General features: G+C 34.6%; 1 protein-coding gene across 1 annotated transcript; it reads left to right on the top strand.

Moving 5' to 3' along the window:
- Positions 1-15817: 15817 nt before the first annotated feature.
- LOC118071343 (uncharacterized) lies at positions 15818-17656 on the top strand. Its single transcript, XM_035090452.1, has 2 exons — positions 15818-16382; positions 16431-17656. Exons 1-2 carry the CDS (start codon positions 15818-15820, stop codon positions 17654-17656), a joined length of 1791 nt encoding a protein of 596 aa, XP_034946343.1.
- Positions 17657-17896: the final 240 nt, after the last annotated feature.

The raw sequence follows: 17896 nt of genomic DNA, 5'->3' as shown, positions 1-17896 counted from the left end.
CATTTATCTTCCAATCACCGTACAGACAATACATAATTTACAACTGCGCATTGTTGATCAAGACGGTCAATTGGTTAATTTACGTGGTGAAACTGTAACAATACGTTTACATTTGAAATCAGTCACGTAATGGGGATTGTTTATAAACCAATAGTAGGGGGAAGCTATAAAACTAACATATCATGCCTGAATCCCATCAGTCATCGAAGAAAATTCAAACGATTAACTTATCAAAATCGATTATTCCTACAAAGTCTGGGACTAAAAATACGCAAAAGTGCAACAAAATTAAAGTGAAAGTGTGTTGTCTTGCATGTCTTTTACCATGGAAGAAGAAAAATTAGCAATAAGCAAAGGTGTCATATTTGATGAGTCTATTGCACACATTGAGGTGCATGCTCATCAACCATATGCATCTACAACATATAATAATAATGATGAGATACATATCTCAGTTCAACATCAAGATTTATGTCTGTTGCCAAGCAAAAGTTCCCTTCATATTATGGGGAAATTTACAAAATCTAACGGAAATGCAGTAGCAGCAACATCAAGATTCGTTAATATGGCCGTATGCTATTTATTTGAAGAAATACGATATGAATTGAATGGTGTTGAGATTGATCGAAATAAAAATGTTGGTCTTACAAGTCTCATGAAGGGATATCTATCTCTTCATCCAGGTCAAAAAAATTATTTAGATAATGCAGGTTGGGTAACTGATAATGAAAGATTATTTAATGATAATGGATACTTTGATGTTTCGATACCGTTACATATGCTATTGGGATTTGCTGAAGATTATCATCGCATAATTGTCAATGCCAAACATGAATTAATACTTACTCGTTCAAATACCGATCTTAATGCAATTGTACAAGCTACAGCGGAACCTGAAGAGACGATCACGCTTATAAAAATTGAATGGATCATTCCTTATATCACTGTTGCAGACATGAAAAAGGTAGAATTGTTAAGTTACATTGCAAAAGACCCACCGATTCCAGTGAGTTTCAGATCATGGGAATTATATGAATATCCAATGCTGCCAAACACAACCAAACACGTATGGGTCGTAAAAACATCAACTCAATTGGAAAAGCCCCGCTATGTTATATTAGGATTTCAAACTGCACGCAAAAATGATGCTACAAAAGATGCAAGTCATTTCGATCATTGTGATTTAAGGGATGTAAAACTTTTCCTCAATTCACAATGCTATCCATATGGCAACATGAATCTTGACATAAGTCACAATCAATTTGCCTTATTATATGATATGTATAGAGATTTCCAAACATCATATTATGATAAAGAAGCAGAACCTCTACTCACGAAAAAAAAATTTATAGATATAGCACCACTCGTTGTAATTGATTGTTCTAAACAAAATGAATCCTTAAAATCAGGACCAGTTGATGTTCGACTGGAATTCGAATCATCAAAAGCTTTTCCTGCTAACACATCAGCCTATTGTTTGATCTTACATGATCGAATAATAGAGTATAAACCTTTAAGTGCGCAAATGAGAAAACTAACATAAAATATTGTAAAAAATATACATATTATATAATTATGATTATATTATTCATGTATTAATCAAATTTTTTTTTGCTATAAATAAATTGTGTACACGAAAAAGATTACTGTTTTCATTCATTTATTTCCAAAAAAAAAATCTGATAGTTGGTAGCGCAAATTTTGAGAGAATATCAATACATTGACAAAACTTTAAAAAAAAAATCAGTTATTTTTGCTGATAGTGAAATTTTAATCGCGGTTGGTAAAAAATCGGTATTATCATTGAAGATAATTTATCGAGGTTGGTAAAAAAAAAATCGCTGCCGATAATTTATCAGTGTCGATAACTTATCGCGGTCGGTAACTTATCGTCAAAGTTATCGCGGTCGGTAATTAGTGCGGATCAGAACCCACTTTTTTTGACTTGGCCGGTATTGCAGAGTGATCCAGAACCGGCCCTGCTTATCTACTTGCTACTATCTACTTGAGACAGTTCTACACAATTTTGTGCTAGTTGATAGTTGGTTCTGCCCGAAAAGCACGGATTGGGGTATGCTACTATCTACTTGAGACAATTCTACACAATTTTGTGCTAGTTGATAGTTGATTCTGCCTGAAAAGCATGAATTGGGGTATGCTACTATCTACTTGAGACAGTTCTACACAATTTTGTTCTAGTTGACAATTGGTTCTGCCTGAAAAGCACGGTTCGGGGTATGCTACTATCTACTTGAGACAGTTCTACACAATTTTGTTCTAGTTGACAATTGGTTCTGCCTGAAAAGCACGGATTGGGGTATGCTACTATCTACTTGAGACAGTTCTACACAATTTTGTGCTAGTTGATAGTTGATTCTGCCTGAAAAGCACGGATTGGGGTATGCTACTATCTACTTGAGACAATTCTACACAATTTTGTGCTAGTTGATAGTTGATTCTGCCTGAAAAGCACGGATTGGGGTATGCTACTATCTACTTGAGACAATTCTACACAATTTTGTGCTAGTTGATAGTTGATTCTGCCTGAAAAGCACGGATTGGGGTATGCTACTATCTACTTGAGACAGTTCTACACAATTTTGTGCTAGTTGATAGTTGGTTCTGCCTGAAAAGCACGGCTTGGGGTATGCTACATGATCAAATGGATATTAAGTGTTTCTTCTGATTTTTATTACGGTCCATCTTTGATTTTTACTTATGATTCTATTGAAAAGTATGCAATGTCAATTTTTAGTTTTATTTGTAATGATTCGCGCTTTTAGTTTGAAATGTACTTCACAAAGGAATTTCTTTTATCGACTGTTTTTCTAGCGCAGTCTCCTTTTTCGTCCATCCGTATATAAAAACTTTGACCTTCGATATCTCGAAAACGAAGTGAGATATCGAAAAATTTTATTTTTTATTTTCGACTGATTTTTGGTCGATCTATCTGAAAACACCCTCAAATGGCGGCGCCACGGAAACCGTAGTATCCCCGGAAGCAGAGATGGAAATAGAAAAAGAATGGAGCAGGATGAAATCGCAACACACGAAGGGAGAGGAGGGGAGGAGATGGAGCATATGATGGAGGACGAAGGGGGGGGGGCTATAAATGGGAAAAAGAGAAAAAACAAGAGTATATGGAGGTTAATCACGGTATAGTAGAAGGCAGGGAAGAATTTTTTACGAAAAGGGGTTGGGAAGGTATGTAAGAGATAGCAAAAAGGGCGGCCGAAAAAACTGGAATGATAAAAAGTAAGGAAAATGCGAGGGTAAGGAGGGGGGATACAGGGTAAACCCTGGTACAGCGAGGTGAGTAAGGACGCGAAAAGAGAGGTGTGGAAATCCTTAAAAGACTTCACAAGAGGGAAAAGGAGCGAGGAGAAAAAAAAGATTTTTGTGCAATGTAAAAAAACTACAAAGCTATTTGCCAAAAGGAACGTAAAAAATGGGGAGAGAAAAAATGGAAAGAGATCAATCAAGCAAAAGATATGCAGCAATGGTGGGAGGCTATAAATAAATATAGGAGAGTACAAAGGGAGGGAGTGTTAGAAAAAATAAAGGGAGAACAGTGGAAAGAGCACTTTACGAGACTGTTATAGGATCCAGGAGTAAATTTAAGTGATACAGATAAAGAGGTGATTACTGAGGAACAAGGCAAGGAGGTATTGGAAGATAAACCAAAAAAATTAAACGCGAAAATAGATTTGTTTCCAGAGTAGATTAGCGTTAGGGGATCTAGGAAACGGAAAAGCGTCAGGAGAGGATGATATAAGAGCGGAAATGCGAAACAAATTGGCTGGGAGTTGCCAAGAGATCATGGCGGAGATAATTGACGAGGTATGAAGGGGGGCAACTCTGCCAGAGGGTTGGGAAGTAGCAAGGATAGTTCCTATATTAAAGGGACGGGGATGAAAATAAAATAGAAAACTATAGAAGAATATCGCTTTTGGATGTAGGTTATAAGGTGTTGATATCAATAATGGCAAGGAGAGTAAGCATCTGGGCAGATAATAACAAAGTCATTGAAGAAAGCTAAGCGAAGTTTAGAAGGGGCAGAGGGACGGAGGACCATATCTTTGTACTAAGCTCGCTGATTAATAATAGATTAAAAGTTAAAGGGGGAAAATGTGCGGCTTGTTTGAATTTCAAAGCAGCCTTTGACAAGGTAAATATGGAAATATTAAGAAAAAAATAATGGTGTTAAAAATAGGGGGAGGCAAATTAAGCATAGCTCAAAATTTAAGGGAGAGGAGATAGAAGTGGTGAATAGTTTTAACTACCTAGGATACTGGTTTACAGCAAGGGATAGCGCGGCAAAACATAAGAACGAAATGATGGTGAAAGCGCAGAAAGCGATTAACACCACGTGGGGGCTCTACAAAAGAAGTGGGAGGCACAGAATTAGAGATAGGTTATATCTAATGAACACCTTGGCGAGGTCGGGGGCGAAAAATGAGGATGGGGGAATGTTACAAAAACAGCAAAACTGCAGGATAGGTTTTGTAAAATGGCTATGGGTTTGGCATGTAACACGCTGAAATGAAGGAAGAGAGGTAAAGGGCTTGCTACAAAAAATGGGAGCAGGAGAAATTGTGGAGTTAATTTTTGACAAGGAAGAAATAGCAAAAATTGTCGAGACTGTGGGACATGATGAAGATGATGGCTCATCTATTTTGTTGTGCAAAAGTTAAATATCAGATAGACAGTAAAAGTTGGGAGAGCATTGAAAAGTGGAAAGGAACGGAAGATAAACAGAAAATAGAAGATAAATTGATAAATAAGCTAAATAAGGAAGAGATAAATAAAGAAATTTGTAATTCCTTTAAAAAAATAGTAGTGATCAGAGTTGGGGAAGGAATAAGACATGAAATGATGGAAGAGAGATGATGAGTTGGGCGGAGAATGGATGAAAAATAAAGATAAAATGATTGTTTTCGCTCTTGGTTACATGACAGAAATAATAATGTATTGATGTAAATATAAAAATTTGTGAAAATAATGGGCAAGGAGTAGGCTACGTCAAGGTGAGAAACAGTAAGTGCAATAGAGAAGAAGTGTAGCTGTCTGAGAGATTGAGACGAGAAAAACAATTATTAATTACGGTTGTGGAGCGAATGAGTGAGAGAAGTAGAACATGAAGATAGATAGGAAAGAATAAGTAAATAAATTGAAGTTAAAACTTAACATTGAAAAAAAAATTAAAAACTTAAAAAGTAATAGAAATGGGGTAAAGTAGTAAAAGTGAAGCTATAAGTGTAACTAGAGGATGGGTGGATGACAGAAAATAAATGAATAAAATAAAATAAAATAATAATAAAAGCATAAAAGTACGGAAATGTAAAGATATGGACAGTATTAAGCTAAGTAACAATATCGCAACCAATGTAAAATATCAGTGCTCTGCAGTGGTCTAGGTGCGACCCGAAAGGTCCATACGACCAACTTCCCAGTGGAAAAAATAAAAAAACAATTTGAATAGAACCCGTTCCCATTTTTTATAACAAATGGAATTGTTATAAACGAAATGAGTCTGTTTTTATTCATTTGATATGGTTAGTTACTTTATTTCAGTAAAAGAAAAAATTGTGCGTTAAAAGTACTCATATATATAGAAAGGGTCCCTATTTTTATTGTTTATAACAATTTAAAACTTATTATTTAAATATTACTATGATCAATAATCACTTGATAGTGACAATGTTCAATTGTTATGAACACAATTCCATATTATTGACAATTATTATTGACTATTAAAGCGTCTTTAATGCTGTTTTCTCAATCCTGACACGAGTTTAAAATTCTTTCATTGCTGATATTGTTTTTTAAATTTTTTTTTTTCGATGAAATATTGTCACCATATTTTCATACAAGTATTCTTATCATTTAATATTCATATTTCTGCAATGATCTTGAAATTTTGTTTAAAACATGGTATAATTTATAAATTGCAAAATTCAAGTAATTTCCTTTTTTTCCAGTTTTTTGATTCTGCCAAAAAAATGGCTTTACCGATTTTCCTGAAAACTTTTTCAGTTCTAAGTTGGGTAATTACGCGTTGAATGCAATTAGTCCCACATCGATATCATTTTTTGTTCTCGAGATAATCGAGGCGAAAAATAATTCCGAACGCACATACGTACATACGCACATACAAACACACAGACGTCTACTGGAAAACGATCGTATTCGACTCTGGGGACCTTAAAACGTGGAGATATGTCAAAATTAGCGATTCGCAAAATCGGACTCATTACTATAACTTCCCACTGGGAAGTTGAAAATATAAAAAATTTGGGTAATGCGGGAGAGAGAAAGGAAAAAATGTATTGTAAATAAGATGTGTGACAGATAAATGTAGGAGAGATGGAATAAGAATATTGTGATGGGTATATTGTAAAACGTCGGGAGACAACTGGCATACAATTAAAATAAATGAATATTGTTATTATATTTGTCTCTATCAATTTATTATTAATTAGAATAATTTTTATTGTTTTAACTCTTGTTGAGAATGAATTAATTCTCAGTTTGAATTTGCCAGCTGACAGGAACTTCGGCGGCCATCTTGGGACTGGGTCGATAACCAATCGACCAAATAATCAATAATTCTTAATCTAGTCACTCATTCGACTGATTTTCAGTGTCCCTGTTGACTGATGAAGTTTCTGTCGCGATTCTTTCACTGTTCTCGTTCACATGTACACTCCATTCTTATTCATTCTTAACAAATCTTACAAGTTTGAGTCAATCATCAGTACTAGTGCTATTGAAAATCATCAGAGCCATTCAAGCTTCATTCTAAAACTAGAATCAAGAAATATTTTAAGATTTTTCAGTGTAATTCAAGACATTTCATCAAGATTCATTTTGCATTGCATTGATAGGCTAACGCCACGTGCACAATCACATTCTTGCTCAACTTGAGAAGCGTGCTGAGCTCGTGTGGGAGGTCAATAATACCGAACACACCAAGTTGAGTAGTTCTTTGGACATTCAATTCAGATTCAAGAATTAAAAAATAGACATTCAGTGATTTTGAGCGACATTCAGTCTTCCTAGTTAACAACTCAAGTTTGTCAGTATACTTAGTGTACCTGTTAGTGCTTAAAATAAAGATACTTTATTTTTTATAAAACCTGACTTCCGTTTGCTCTGTTTCGGCACAATCATCCCTATCCTTAAACGGTTAGGTTACTTCACAAGTTAAAATTTTCTCAACACAATGCATTTATTAATGTTAAAATAAATATACATTAGTAAACGTATAACAAAAGAAGTATATACTGATACATGTAATTCACATACTATAAGTGAGTAACGACCATTTATATGTAAAGAAAATACTGATCACAATCACAGATCTTTATTGCTCTCTAAATATTTATTTGTGTGTAAATTTCTTCAGCTTCAAATCGGGCTTAATATAAGAGTCAGTGAATTGCCGTTTTCTGGAATTTTCTTTTTTACTGTTGAGCCATTTTATATTATAAAAAATATGCATCCGGACGAAATTAATTATTATGAAATCCCGATGATTGAAACATGGACCTTCAACTCTCCAAAAATCATTGCATGTTTTCTCAGTCTGTCGTCAATACGATTTTTTAAATTTTGCGATAGATTATTATTATGAATAATTTTTGGCAATTCATTATTAAATATGTCATTCGCTGTCATAATTACTTCAAAAAATTCTTCTGTAGGTACGTTTAGATGGTTAAAATATGCACCATCTGAAGTATCATATGCTTTATGGAATATCAATATTTTATTTCCTAATTTTTCTGATATTTTACCTAATTTTGTCATACAGTCGAAGCAGTTATATTTTTGAAGGCATTTATGCACTAAATATCCTGCGACATATTTTATTGCACAATTTTGCAAAGATGGTACAATGATGTCTATTCTTTCATTTATTTCTTCTTCTATCTCTTGGTGCATATTTTCTTCTGTCTTTTCGTACATAGTTTCTTCTCTTTATTCATAAATGTATTCTTCTATGTCTTCATCTATACTCTGTTCAACGTCTATATTTTCTTCCATCTCTGCTAATATTTGTATTTATCTCTTTATCTCTGTTTAAAGTGTCACAATTTAGCGTATCCTTCGTAATATTATTATTCACATAACATATTTTTGAGTTATTATCCAAATGTCTCATTGGTAGCGGTAACGACTTATCATCATCTTCAATACAGTTGAAGCCTTTGGGTGGGGCCATTAGTCCTGCAACTATACTGTACTGCAAATTCTGTCGGAATTTCATCACCGAAGGACGCACGTTATTTCCAGAACGCCGATGTATATATGCAAATAAGTTTTCAATGCAATCCCGATTTAATCTTTGAGTCAATAGTTATGGTACCCCTTCTTCATTCAAATCATTTGCAAGCGTGAGTATAGAATTTACTGATAGCTGTAGCCTAACAACACACGGAGGCAATTTTCTCAAGTTATCGGCATATTTCCAAGTTTTTATCCAATTTAAAGTTTTTTCTAAACATTCCTTTACATGAGGTGAACCACTTCCTAAACCACGAGATAGTGGATTTCTATCTTTTGCATATCTTGCATTTAAACAGTCGAAAGATAGTGTATTTTTTTATAGAAGTCAGCAGTGGCCGAACATGTTGGATGGCGTAACGAATTTGTTTGTTTCTCTGTCTTTAAGGCAGCTGAAACAGATACACTAAATACCTGTGTAGCCAGTTTTACCTTTATTATCTCAAAATTTGATGGCTAACTAAGTTGCCAGGTTAATTTGGGAGCAAATCGGCAGCCATAATTTTTTTGTATCCACACAAATCTGCAATAGAGCCCCATGATATTCGTTCATCACCAATTAAAAAATCATTCTCAATTAAAAGATTTCGAACTGATTTTATGAGGTGGCATTTGTCAAAATTGAAAAATATTTTTTTCGTCTCAATGATTGTGGATGGATTCGATTCGGTAATCCCTAATAAAGACATTACTTTTCGATTTGCCAATCCCTGATCGCAAACCATCGACAGAATATTGATCTCTGCTGCGACACATTTTTTCACACAACATTTGATGAATTGTGTCAATACATTTGCGGTAATATTTGATTGTGAAATAAAATATCCAACTGGCAATTTCCATGAAAATCTTAAACCTCGTACCATGATAACGAGAGCGAATTTCCCGCGTTTGTTTTTCCTTCCTCATTCGCCAAGATCATGAAAACCTTCAATAAAATCGTTCTTACAATTATAATCGAGTTCTTTTATAACGCTCATTTCATCCCATGCTAATACCGGATCGCGTTCTTCACTGGACATACACTCGACTTTTCAACTTCCCAGTGGGAAGTTATAGTAATGAGTCCGATTTTGCGAATCCCGAATTTTAACATATCTCCCCGTTTTAAGGTCCTCAGAGTCGAATACGATCGTTTTCCAGTAGACGTCTGTGTGTTTGTATGTGCGTATGTACGTATGTGCGTTCGGAATTATTTTTCGCCTCGATTATCTCGAGAACAAAAAATGATATCGATGTGGGACTAATTGCATTCAACGCGTAATTACCCAACTTAGAACTGAAAAAGTTTTCAGGAAAATCGGTAAAGCCATTTTTTTTGGCAGAATCAAAAAACTGGAAAAAAAGGAAATTACTTGAATTTTGCAATTTATAAATTATACCATTTTTTAAACAAAATTTCAAGATCATTGCAGAAATATGAATATTAAATGATAAGAATACTTGTATGAAAATATGGTGACAATATTTCATCGAAAAAAAAAAATTTAAAAAACAATATCAGCAATGAAAGAATTTTAAACTCGTGTCAGGATTGAGAAAACAGCATTAAAGACGCTATAATAGTCAATAATAATTGTCAATAATATGGAATTGTGTTCATAACAATTGAACATTGTCACTATCAAGTGATTATTGATCATAGTAATATTTAAATAATAAGTTTTAAATTGTTATAAACAATAAAAATAGGGACCCTTTCTATATATATGAGTACTTTTAACGCACAATTTTTTCTTTTACTGAAATAAAGTAACTAACCATATCAAATGAATAAAAACAGACTCATTTCGTTTATAACAATTCCATTTGTTATAAAAAATGGGAACGGGTTCTATTCAAATTGTTTTTTTATTTTTTCCACTGGGAAGTTGGTCGTATGGACCTTTCGGGTCGCACCTAGACCACTGCAGAGCACTGATATTTGTTGTATTTTGTGAAATAAATTATCATTGAATCCTACTGATAAATCCAATCGGTTGATTTATTCATTTAAAATATTTAAACACGGGTGCGCAAAATTTTTGTGATCATGGAGAAAATTATATGCCATCGGAGACACGTAATATAATGACGTCGCGAATCTTTGTTCAACAGGTGTCCAGGCTGCACCTCGGTGTTCAGAGAATCGACATGAAGTCAACTCCATGTCACCTGTTTATCGGCAAATTGAACTACCACCGTTTAAATATCCCGGCTTTAATGAATCTTGGGGTGAATCGTCTCAAGTAGAACAACATCTGTTTCCGCAAACTATCACGCAAGCACCTGAAACGTCAACCTCACTTGTGGACCGTCCATTCGTCATGGCAATCAAAATCGCCGATTCGTCCGAGACTACCGACAATCCACCGGCTGGGTCCTCAGCGTCAGCCCCACCAACTGCTGCCGAAGATAGTGCAGTCACCTCCACAGCTAGTGAATTACCGAAGACCCAGAAACCCAAGATACCCTGGTGATGAGACAATGTGATCTTTCCATTCTCAAATCTTATGAGATCTTAAGATTGTGCTTTCCAGTAGGTATTTACTGTTAGACGTTGGAAGAGTTCAACTTCTTAAATAATGCTAAATTCTTTGGCGGCATTTGAAAATAAAGATGAATATTTCAAGTCAGATAATGTTATTGAATCGACAAATTTTTTTATTCGAATCTCTCCTTTCATTTCCTATAGAAACTCTTCATTTTCTATAAAATCGCTTACTTTTTTTCAGAATTATTATAATCCTATTCAGTTGTGTCAATAGGAAAATTCTGAATTCTGTGGGTTTGTGATTTCACTAGTTGAAGCAGGATCTTGTGAGTAATGCTTCCATAGTTTTTCATAAAAAAAGTTGATATGTTAATAAAAATTATTTACCAATAAGTTATTATTTCATCCGATGACAATAATTCTGATAGAATCAGACAGAACATTTAACGGCGTCACTTACTCATAAATTCTCATAGGATCTTATAACAAACGGTTTGATTGTTTCTTATAAAAATAGTTGTTATGCTAAAAAAATTTGTTGACCGATAAGAATTCAGTGATTTCTCACAGGAATTTTTCTATTGTATTTCTTTTGAATAAAATAACATCCTATCATATGACATTGGGATAAAAACATAATTTCTAAGTTGCATTTTAACTGTCATATCTTTACAAATGACAATTATTTCATTTCTGCTTCGAAATACTTGCGAGGGAGTGAACGTAATAAATGTTTAAATTATTTCAAATTCCTAACTAAAATAGATTAGTCGGAAGTCATATCTCCATGTTTTAGAATAGTGCAGTCGGCAGCGTACTGGACTGTGGACCCGAGGATACCAGGATTGAATCACACCATCAGCGGGATTTTTTCAGACAAAGTTACTAACAAATTTCACTACAGGTGTATATTTGAACAACAAATTCGTATAAATAAAGAACGTCCAGAGCGAATTAAAATTTTCCTCGTTTAAACTGATTTTCTTTTGCAATAAGAAGATAAATTGCGATAAAAAACCATACAAAACGCGCTCATAGATTCATATACAAAGCAATTGGAATATTTTTAATAATTTTTCATGAATCCTGATAGAAAACGATACGATATCTGCTTACAGGTTCTTATGAAGTTATAAGAATGAATCAGACAGTTGCATCAGAAATATTACTTGTTTTATAAGAATTTATAAGAAAATATTTTATAGATGCTCATAAAAAGTGTAATATTTCTGATGCAACTTTTTGGTCCTATCGAAATGTTCAATCAGGGCCTTATTATTGTCATAGAGATTCAGGTATTACTTATATTCGGTCACAAGGCAGCACTTTTTCAAATTAGCAGGTTCCACATAATAAAATACTTCCGAAGCGATTTAATGCTTATATCAATATAGAAATTGTTTCGTCTATAAAATCTGTAAAATATTTATATATTTATGTATTTATAGGGCATGATCAAGCTTTAATAACAATAAATGGAAACATCTCGAATACTCATGACGATAGCACTATGCCATATGATGAAATAAAGAATCATATTGAAACTCGCTATGTTTGACCAGTAGAAGCTGTATGGAGAATATTATCAGAACCATTACAAGAAAAAAATCACATTATCATGCGATTACCTATACATCTACCTAATGAACAAATTTGATAATAGACGATAATTGTGATAAAACACAAATAAGAAATGTCCTAGACAAAGTAACTATGTTGATTGATTTTAAATACACGCGATGAAAATGCTCGACAATATCTTCACACGTATTTAAAAAAGAGAATGAAAATCATCAATGGATTAAACGTCAAAAGCAATTCAAGGTTATTGGTCGAATGTATTCAATTAGTCCATCAAATGTTGAATTATTTCATTTCAGATTGTTATTAACAAAAATAAAAGGACCGAAAATTTATGATGATATTTATGCATGAGGTTTGATCGAAGACGATAATAAGTGCAAAAATGCACTTCATGAAACAGACATTTGGATGATGCCATCTCAATTGAGATATTCATTTGTACGTATATTATAAGATTGTTATCCATTGCACCCTGAAGAACTTTGGAAACAATCCAAGATATCAATGTCAGCAGATTTTACAATACGTTTTGGCTTAATTTTAGGAGAAAAAAAGCACATCTACATATAAATTCAATTCTTTGTAACAAAGGATCCGACATATCAAATTTTTTATTTATGGAGAAATTACAGATTCAGAAGATATAAATGACGACAAAACTAGAAAACAAGACGATGAACGTGGAATTCAACAATATAACAAATTAAATCAAAAACAAAAGGATATCTTTGATTACATATTAATTATTATCGATACCAACAACAATAATAGTATATCAAATTGTATTTATATAGATGGATCTGGGAAAACATTTATCTATACAACCTTATGGTATTTGTAAAATTCTGACAATATTGGTCTATATTTGACCATTTGAACCTAAATAAGTTCGTTAGAACATACTTTTGATCATCAGGACATAACTTGAAACGTTAGAACACATAATATAGCGTTAAAATATTTTCTTGTTCATTAGAATATTCGAATGAATATTAGACGATTAGAACATAAACAAAATTCTTAAAATGCATTTTCTATTATTAGAACATAAACCGGAACGTTAGAATACATATTTGACCATTCGAACATAAATAAGTTCGTTAGAACATATACTTTATCATTAAAACATAAGTTAAAACGTTTAATTGTATGATTCAACGTTAAAACATCGTTACGAACATTAAAACATAAATAAGTTGTTTTAAACATATGTGTTAAGGTCAAAATATATGTCTGGACTTTAAAACACATGATTTATTGTAGAACCATAAGTTAGATTGTTAATATACGTATTAAAACACTATTTTTTTCTCATTATGAGAACGTGATGCTTCCATCACAAAATAAATAGAAATCTTAATTAATTATTAGTAAAATTACTAATCATTAATTAAGAAATTTAAATTATCGAATTATCAATTACTTTTGTAATTAGTAATTGATTTGTAAAAAAAATTTCAAATTGCTCTTGTGATGTGTAATTTCACCAAGAATATTATCAATAACAGAAGTAATTTTTAATGAGATCTATAAAACTACAAATTATTATATTAATTTATCATTGGATCCATCAACTTATTTTGAAAATAAAATTATTAATTAACACTGATAATTTTATTTTCGATATTAATGATTATTCAGTAATTGATATTTCTTTTTTCTAAATTATCCATTACAGAAGTAATTGATAATTTTGCCCTATATTACTACAACAAAAAATATTAATGCCGAACCCTGCTCTAAACTATAGATTAACACTAATCTTGAAATAATTAAAATTGTTATAATTAATAAATTATTTATTCAATCAAGATAAGTAGTAAATTTAAAATAAGTTCTTAAGAAAGATATAAAATTTCATTCAGTGTGTTGAGAATGAATTAATTCTCAGTTCGAATTTAACAGCTGACGGGAACTTCGGCGGCCATCTCGGGACTGGGTCATAAGTGACAATAACAAAGACAACCAAGTGTGTAAGTGCTCGAAATGGCTGACCAACAAAAAAAGAGTAAGGACCAAGAGTCCAAGACCTCAAAACCTCAACCAAAAATCACGTTCAGCCCTGACGACAGTCAGGAGGAGTTCGGGAGCCCAGAAGAGCCGGTAGAAGAACCAGATCTCCAGCCACAACGGAGATCAACCACGGAAAGTACAATACAGACAATCACACCACCCAATCCTGGTCTACCTATTCAATTGACCTTCAAAATTAGGTCTCAAACGGCTACGCTTAGCTCAATCATTCACTCAACAAATTACTGACCAACAAGAGACAATCACCAAAGAAAAAAGACTCTCGCTGGAAAAACAACTCATAGCATCTTTTAATTCAGAACATCAAGTGCTTGAGGAGGTTTGGCCACCATCCCAGCTTCATCATCCGTACATTGTCGAGGATGTCTTTGAGACATTCAACTAATCAGTCTTAGACTTCCTTATGATATCTGCTAAAGTAGGTTCCAAAGAACCTCCAGTACAATTAACATCAACAAGTGGTGCATCTGACGCCGCACAAGCATTAGCCCGACTCCCTGTCAGCTGTCAGTGCCCAAGTTTCATGGAACCAGTGCCTCCTGGTTGTAATCAAGTTCAATTATCTCAAATCAGCTCTTTTAGGTCCAGCTCTCTCTCTGGTAGAGAACCTTCCTTACACGAAGGAATCATTCACAAAAGCATGGGCGACACTCAAATCCAGGTAAGAGAATCGCAAGAGACTCATCAACGTTCACCTGGAAAAACTTTTCAACCAGTTTGCTGAGTCAAAAGAGCTGTACTACATTCCTCCAAGATCTCATCCTTACTTACCATAGTAGACAATTCATTACACTCACTCAAGTTATTGGGACATTAATTGAGAATTGGGATACAATTCTCGTCTTTCACATTCTTAAACACCATGATCAACACACTCGTGAGCTCTGGGAAACTCAGGATAATGATCTTGAGCGGATGCCTACTTACTCAGAGTTCCATGACTTCCTATTGGCTCGGATTCGTACGTTGGAGAAACTGGAGCCACGAATCAAATCAGACAATCAACAACGCTCATCGCATTCAACTACCAGTGAGCGTAGATTCATTTGTGACTGCTGTAATGGTGGTCACTTCATTGTAGTCTGCCCAGAGTACCGGGCATTGCCTCTTGAGCAAGGCCTGAGGACGGTAGACAACAAAAAACTCTGCAGGAATTGTCTTGGAAGACATAACACACCAGCTTGCACCAATAAGAACAGATGTAAGGAATGTAACTCCAAACATCACACCATGTTCTATTCACTTCTGTTCAGACAATCATCAAGCAACAACAATCAAGCGTCTTCCAGGACACAATCACCACAACAACCACCATCAGACACTCAGCCTTCAACTTCACAACAATGAGTAGGCGAAGCAGTCTTCGAAGAACACTCAAACAATTCACAGACATTCAAGCTTGCTGATGGACTTGCTCTGGAGGGTCAAACTGACTGGATGACCTTAGCACATGAGGTTTCGGCCTCAGGAGGGTTGAGGGTTCAGTTGGAATGGTCCAAAGGACAAGTTCAGGAGGAGCAAAATCATCTAGGACAATCAAAAGGTCAGAATGACCACAAGACAATCACTCAACATTCAACTAGTAGTGCTAATAGCACACAAAATCAACAAACAAGTGACGTTAATTCAATTCAAACTAGCAGACAATCATCGACGAGAGCAATCTGCTCAAGTCAAACACTTCCAGGTCATCTACATAATGATCATTCAACGCTGTTAGCAACAGCAAAAGTCAAAGCCAATTCACACTCAGGAAGTTACATTGCACGAGTGCTCATAGATCCTGGATCAGAGCTAACATTAATCACTTCTCATCTAGCCAACCTGCTGCAACTGAGAAAACACCATCAGACAATCAACATAAGAGGAGTGGAAAGCTCTAAGCTAACTCAAACAAAAGGTGTAACATTCTGCGAGCTACAATCATCATCATCCAGTCATTCAGTATACATTCGGGCTCACATAATGAAACAGTTGACAGCTTTAATTCCAAAAGTGCTATGTAATTATCCCAACAATCATTGATCTCATCTCAATGGATTAACACTAGCTGATCCAACATTCAACATTCCACAATCAATAGACATTCTACTTGGAGCTGACTTTTATGGAAAAATCATAAAACAAAATATCATATATAATTCTCCAACAGCTCCTATAGCCCAACTTTCCATCTTTGGTTGGCTAATTCTTGGTCTGGTAGCACCAAATACATCAGTCAATTATTATCATATTCATCATGCTACTACAATCACGAACCATGAAGACATTCGAAAGTCGCTGACAAAATTCTGGGTTCAAGAAGAAGTTCCTATGTCAAATCAACATCAATTATCATCCTTGGACCAACAATATGAAGATTTCTTCAAATCAACACACTCTAGACATTCATCAGGACGATACATTGTCAGAATTCGACTCATTTCTTCACCTGCAGCTCTTGGAGACTCCTATACAACTGCGTATCGATGCTTGAAACGTCAGTTGAGGAGATCAACCAGCGAGACTGAATACAGCAATCTGTATAGACAATTCATGAAGGGATACGAAGAACTTGGTCATATGAGACCTGCTCCAACAATCAATCAAGAATCTCAAGACATTCATCCATACTTTCTTCCTCATCATGGGGTTTTAAGACCAAGTAGCACTACCACTAAGCTCAGAGTAGTCTTCAATGGATCCAGCCCGACGTCAACTGGAATTTCATTGAATGACATCACTTATACTGGAGCAAAAATTCAATTAGACAATCACAACAAAATCATTCCATATCAACTCACAACAGTAACCTACGGCACTAGATCTGCTCCTTATCTAGCAGTTCGTGTGTTACTGCAATTAGTAGAGGATGAAGGTCATAAATATTCAGAATCAACTCAGACAATCATCAAAGACAGATATGTCGACGACATATTTGGAGGAGCAGATTCTTCAGAAGAATTAATTCAAGTTGCTGAGGAACTAATCAACTTGTGCAAGGCGAGCGGCTTTCCCCTTGCAAAATGGCAATCAAACAGTCAATCACTTTTTCAAAAAACGTCACAATCATCAGGCAATCAACAAAAAATCACCTTCGAAGACTGCACTACAAAAATTCTTGGACTTCAATGGAATCCAAGCTCAGACACATTCACATTCACATCAAAATCAGTCACTCATGAGTCAACATATTCAAAACGCCTCATTCTTTCAGAAGTAGCTCAAATTTATGATCCTTTGGGGTTTGTGTCACCAATCACAATCAGAGCTAAGATGCTCCTTCAAGAACTCTAGTTACACAACCTCAGCTGGAACGAACCAGTCCCACAATCAATCATCAATCGCTGGCTGATTATCAGAGAAAAATTCACTCAACTTCATGAGATCTCACTTCCACGATGGATTCACACAACCAGACATTCAACTGTAGAAATTCATGGATTCTCTGATGCTTCACAGCTTGCGATGGCTGCAGCAATCTACCTAAAAATCAATTCACCGTCCACAGGGTCCAAAATCACACTCATCTATGCG

The sequence above is a fragment of the Chelonus insularis genome, unplaced genomic scaffold, assembly GCF_013357705.1.
Source record: "Chelonus insularis isolate UGA/USDA-ARS -01 unplaced genomic scaffold, ASM1335770v1 contig_77_pilon, whole genome shotgun sequence".
NCBI lineage: Eukaryota > Metazoa > Arthropoda > Insecta > Hymenoptera > Braconidae > Chelonus > Chelonus insularis.
This window is presented reverse-complemented; position numbering and strand designations above follow the sequence as displayed.

Excerpts from the sequence above, each read along its gene's own strand:
- LOC118071343 (XM_035090452.1), top strand. The coding sequence starts at position 15,818 with ATGACCTTAGCACATGAGGTTTCGGCCTCAGGAGGGTTGAGGGTTCAG. Across the intron at positions 16,383-16,430 it reads TTTAATTCCAAAAGTGCTAT|CTGATCCAACATTCAACATT; the intron begins GTAATTATCCCA and ends GATTAACACTAG.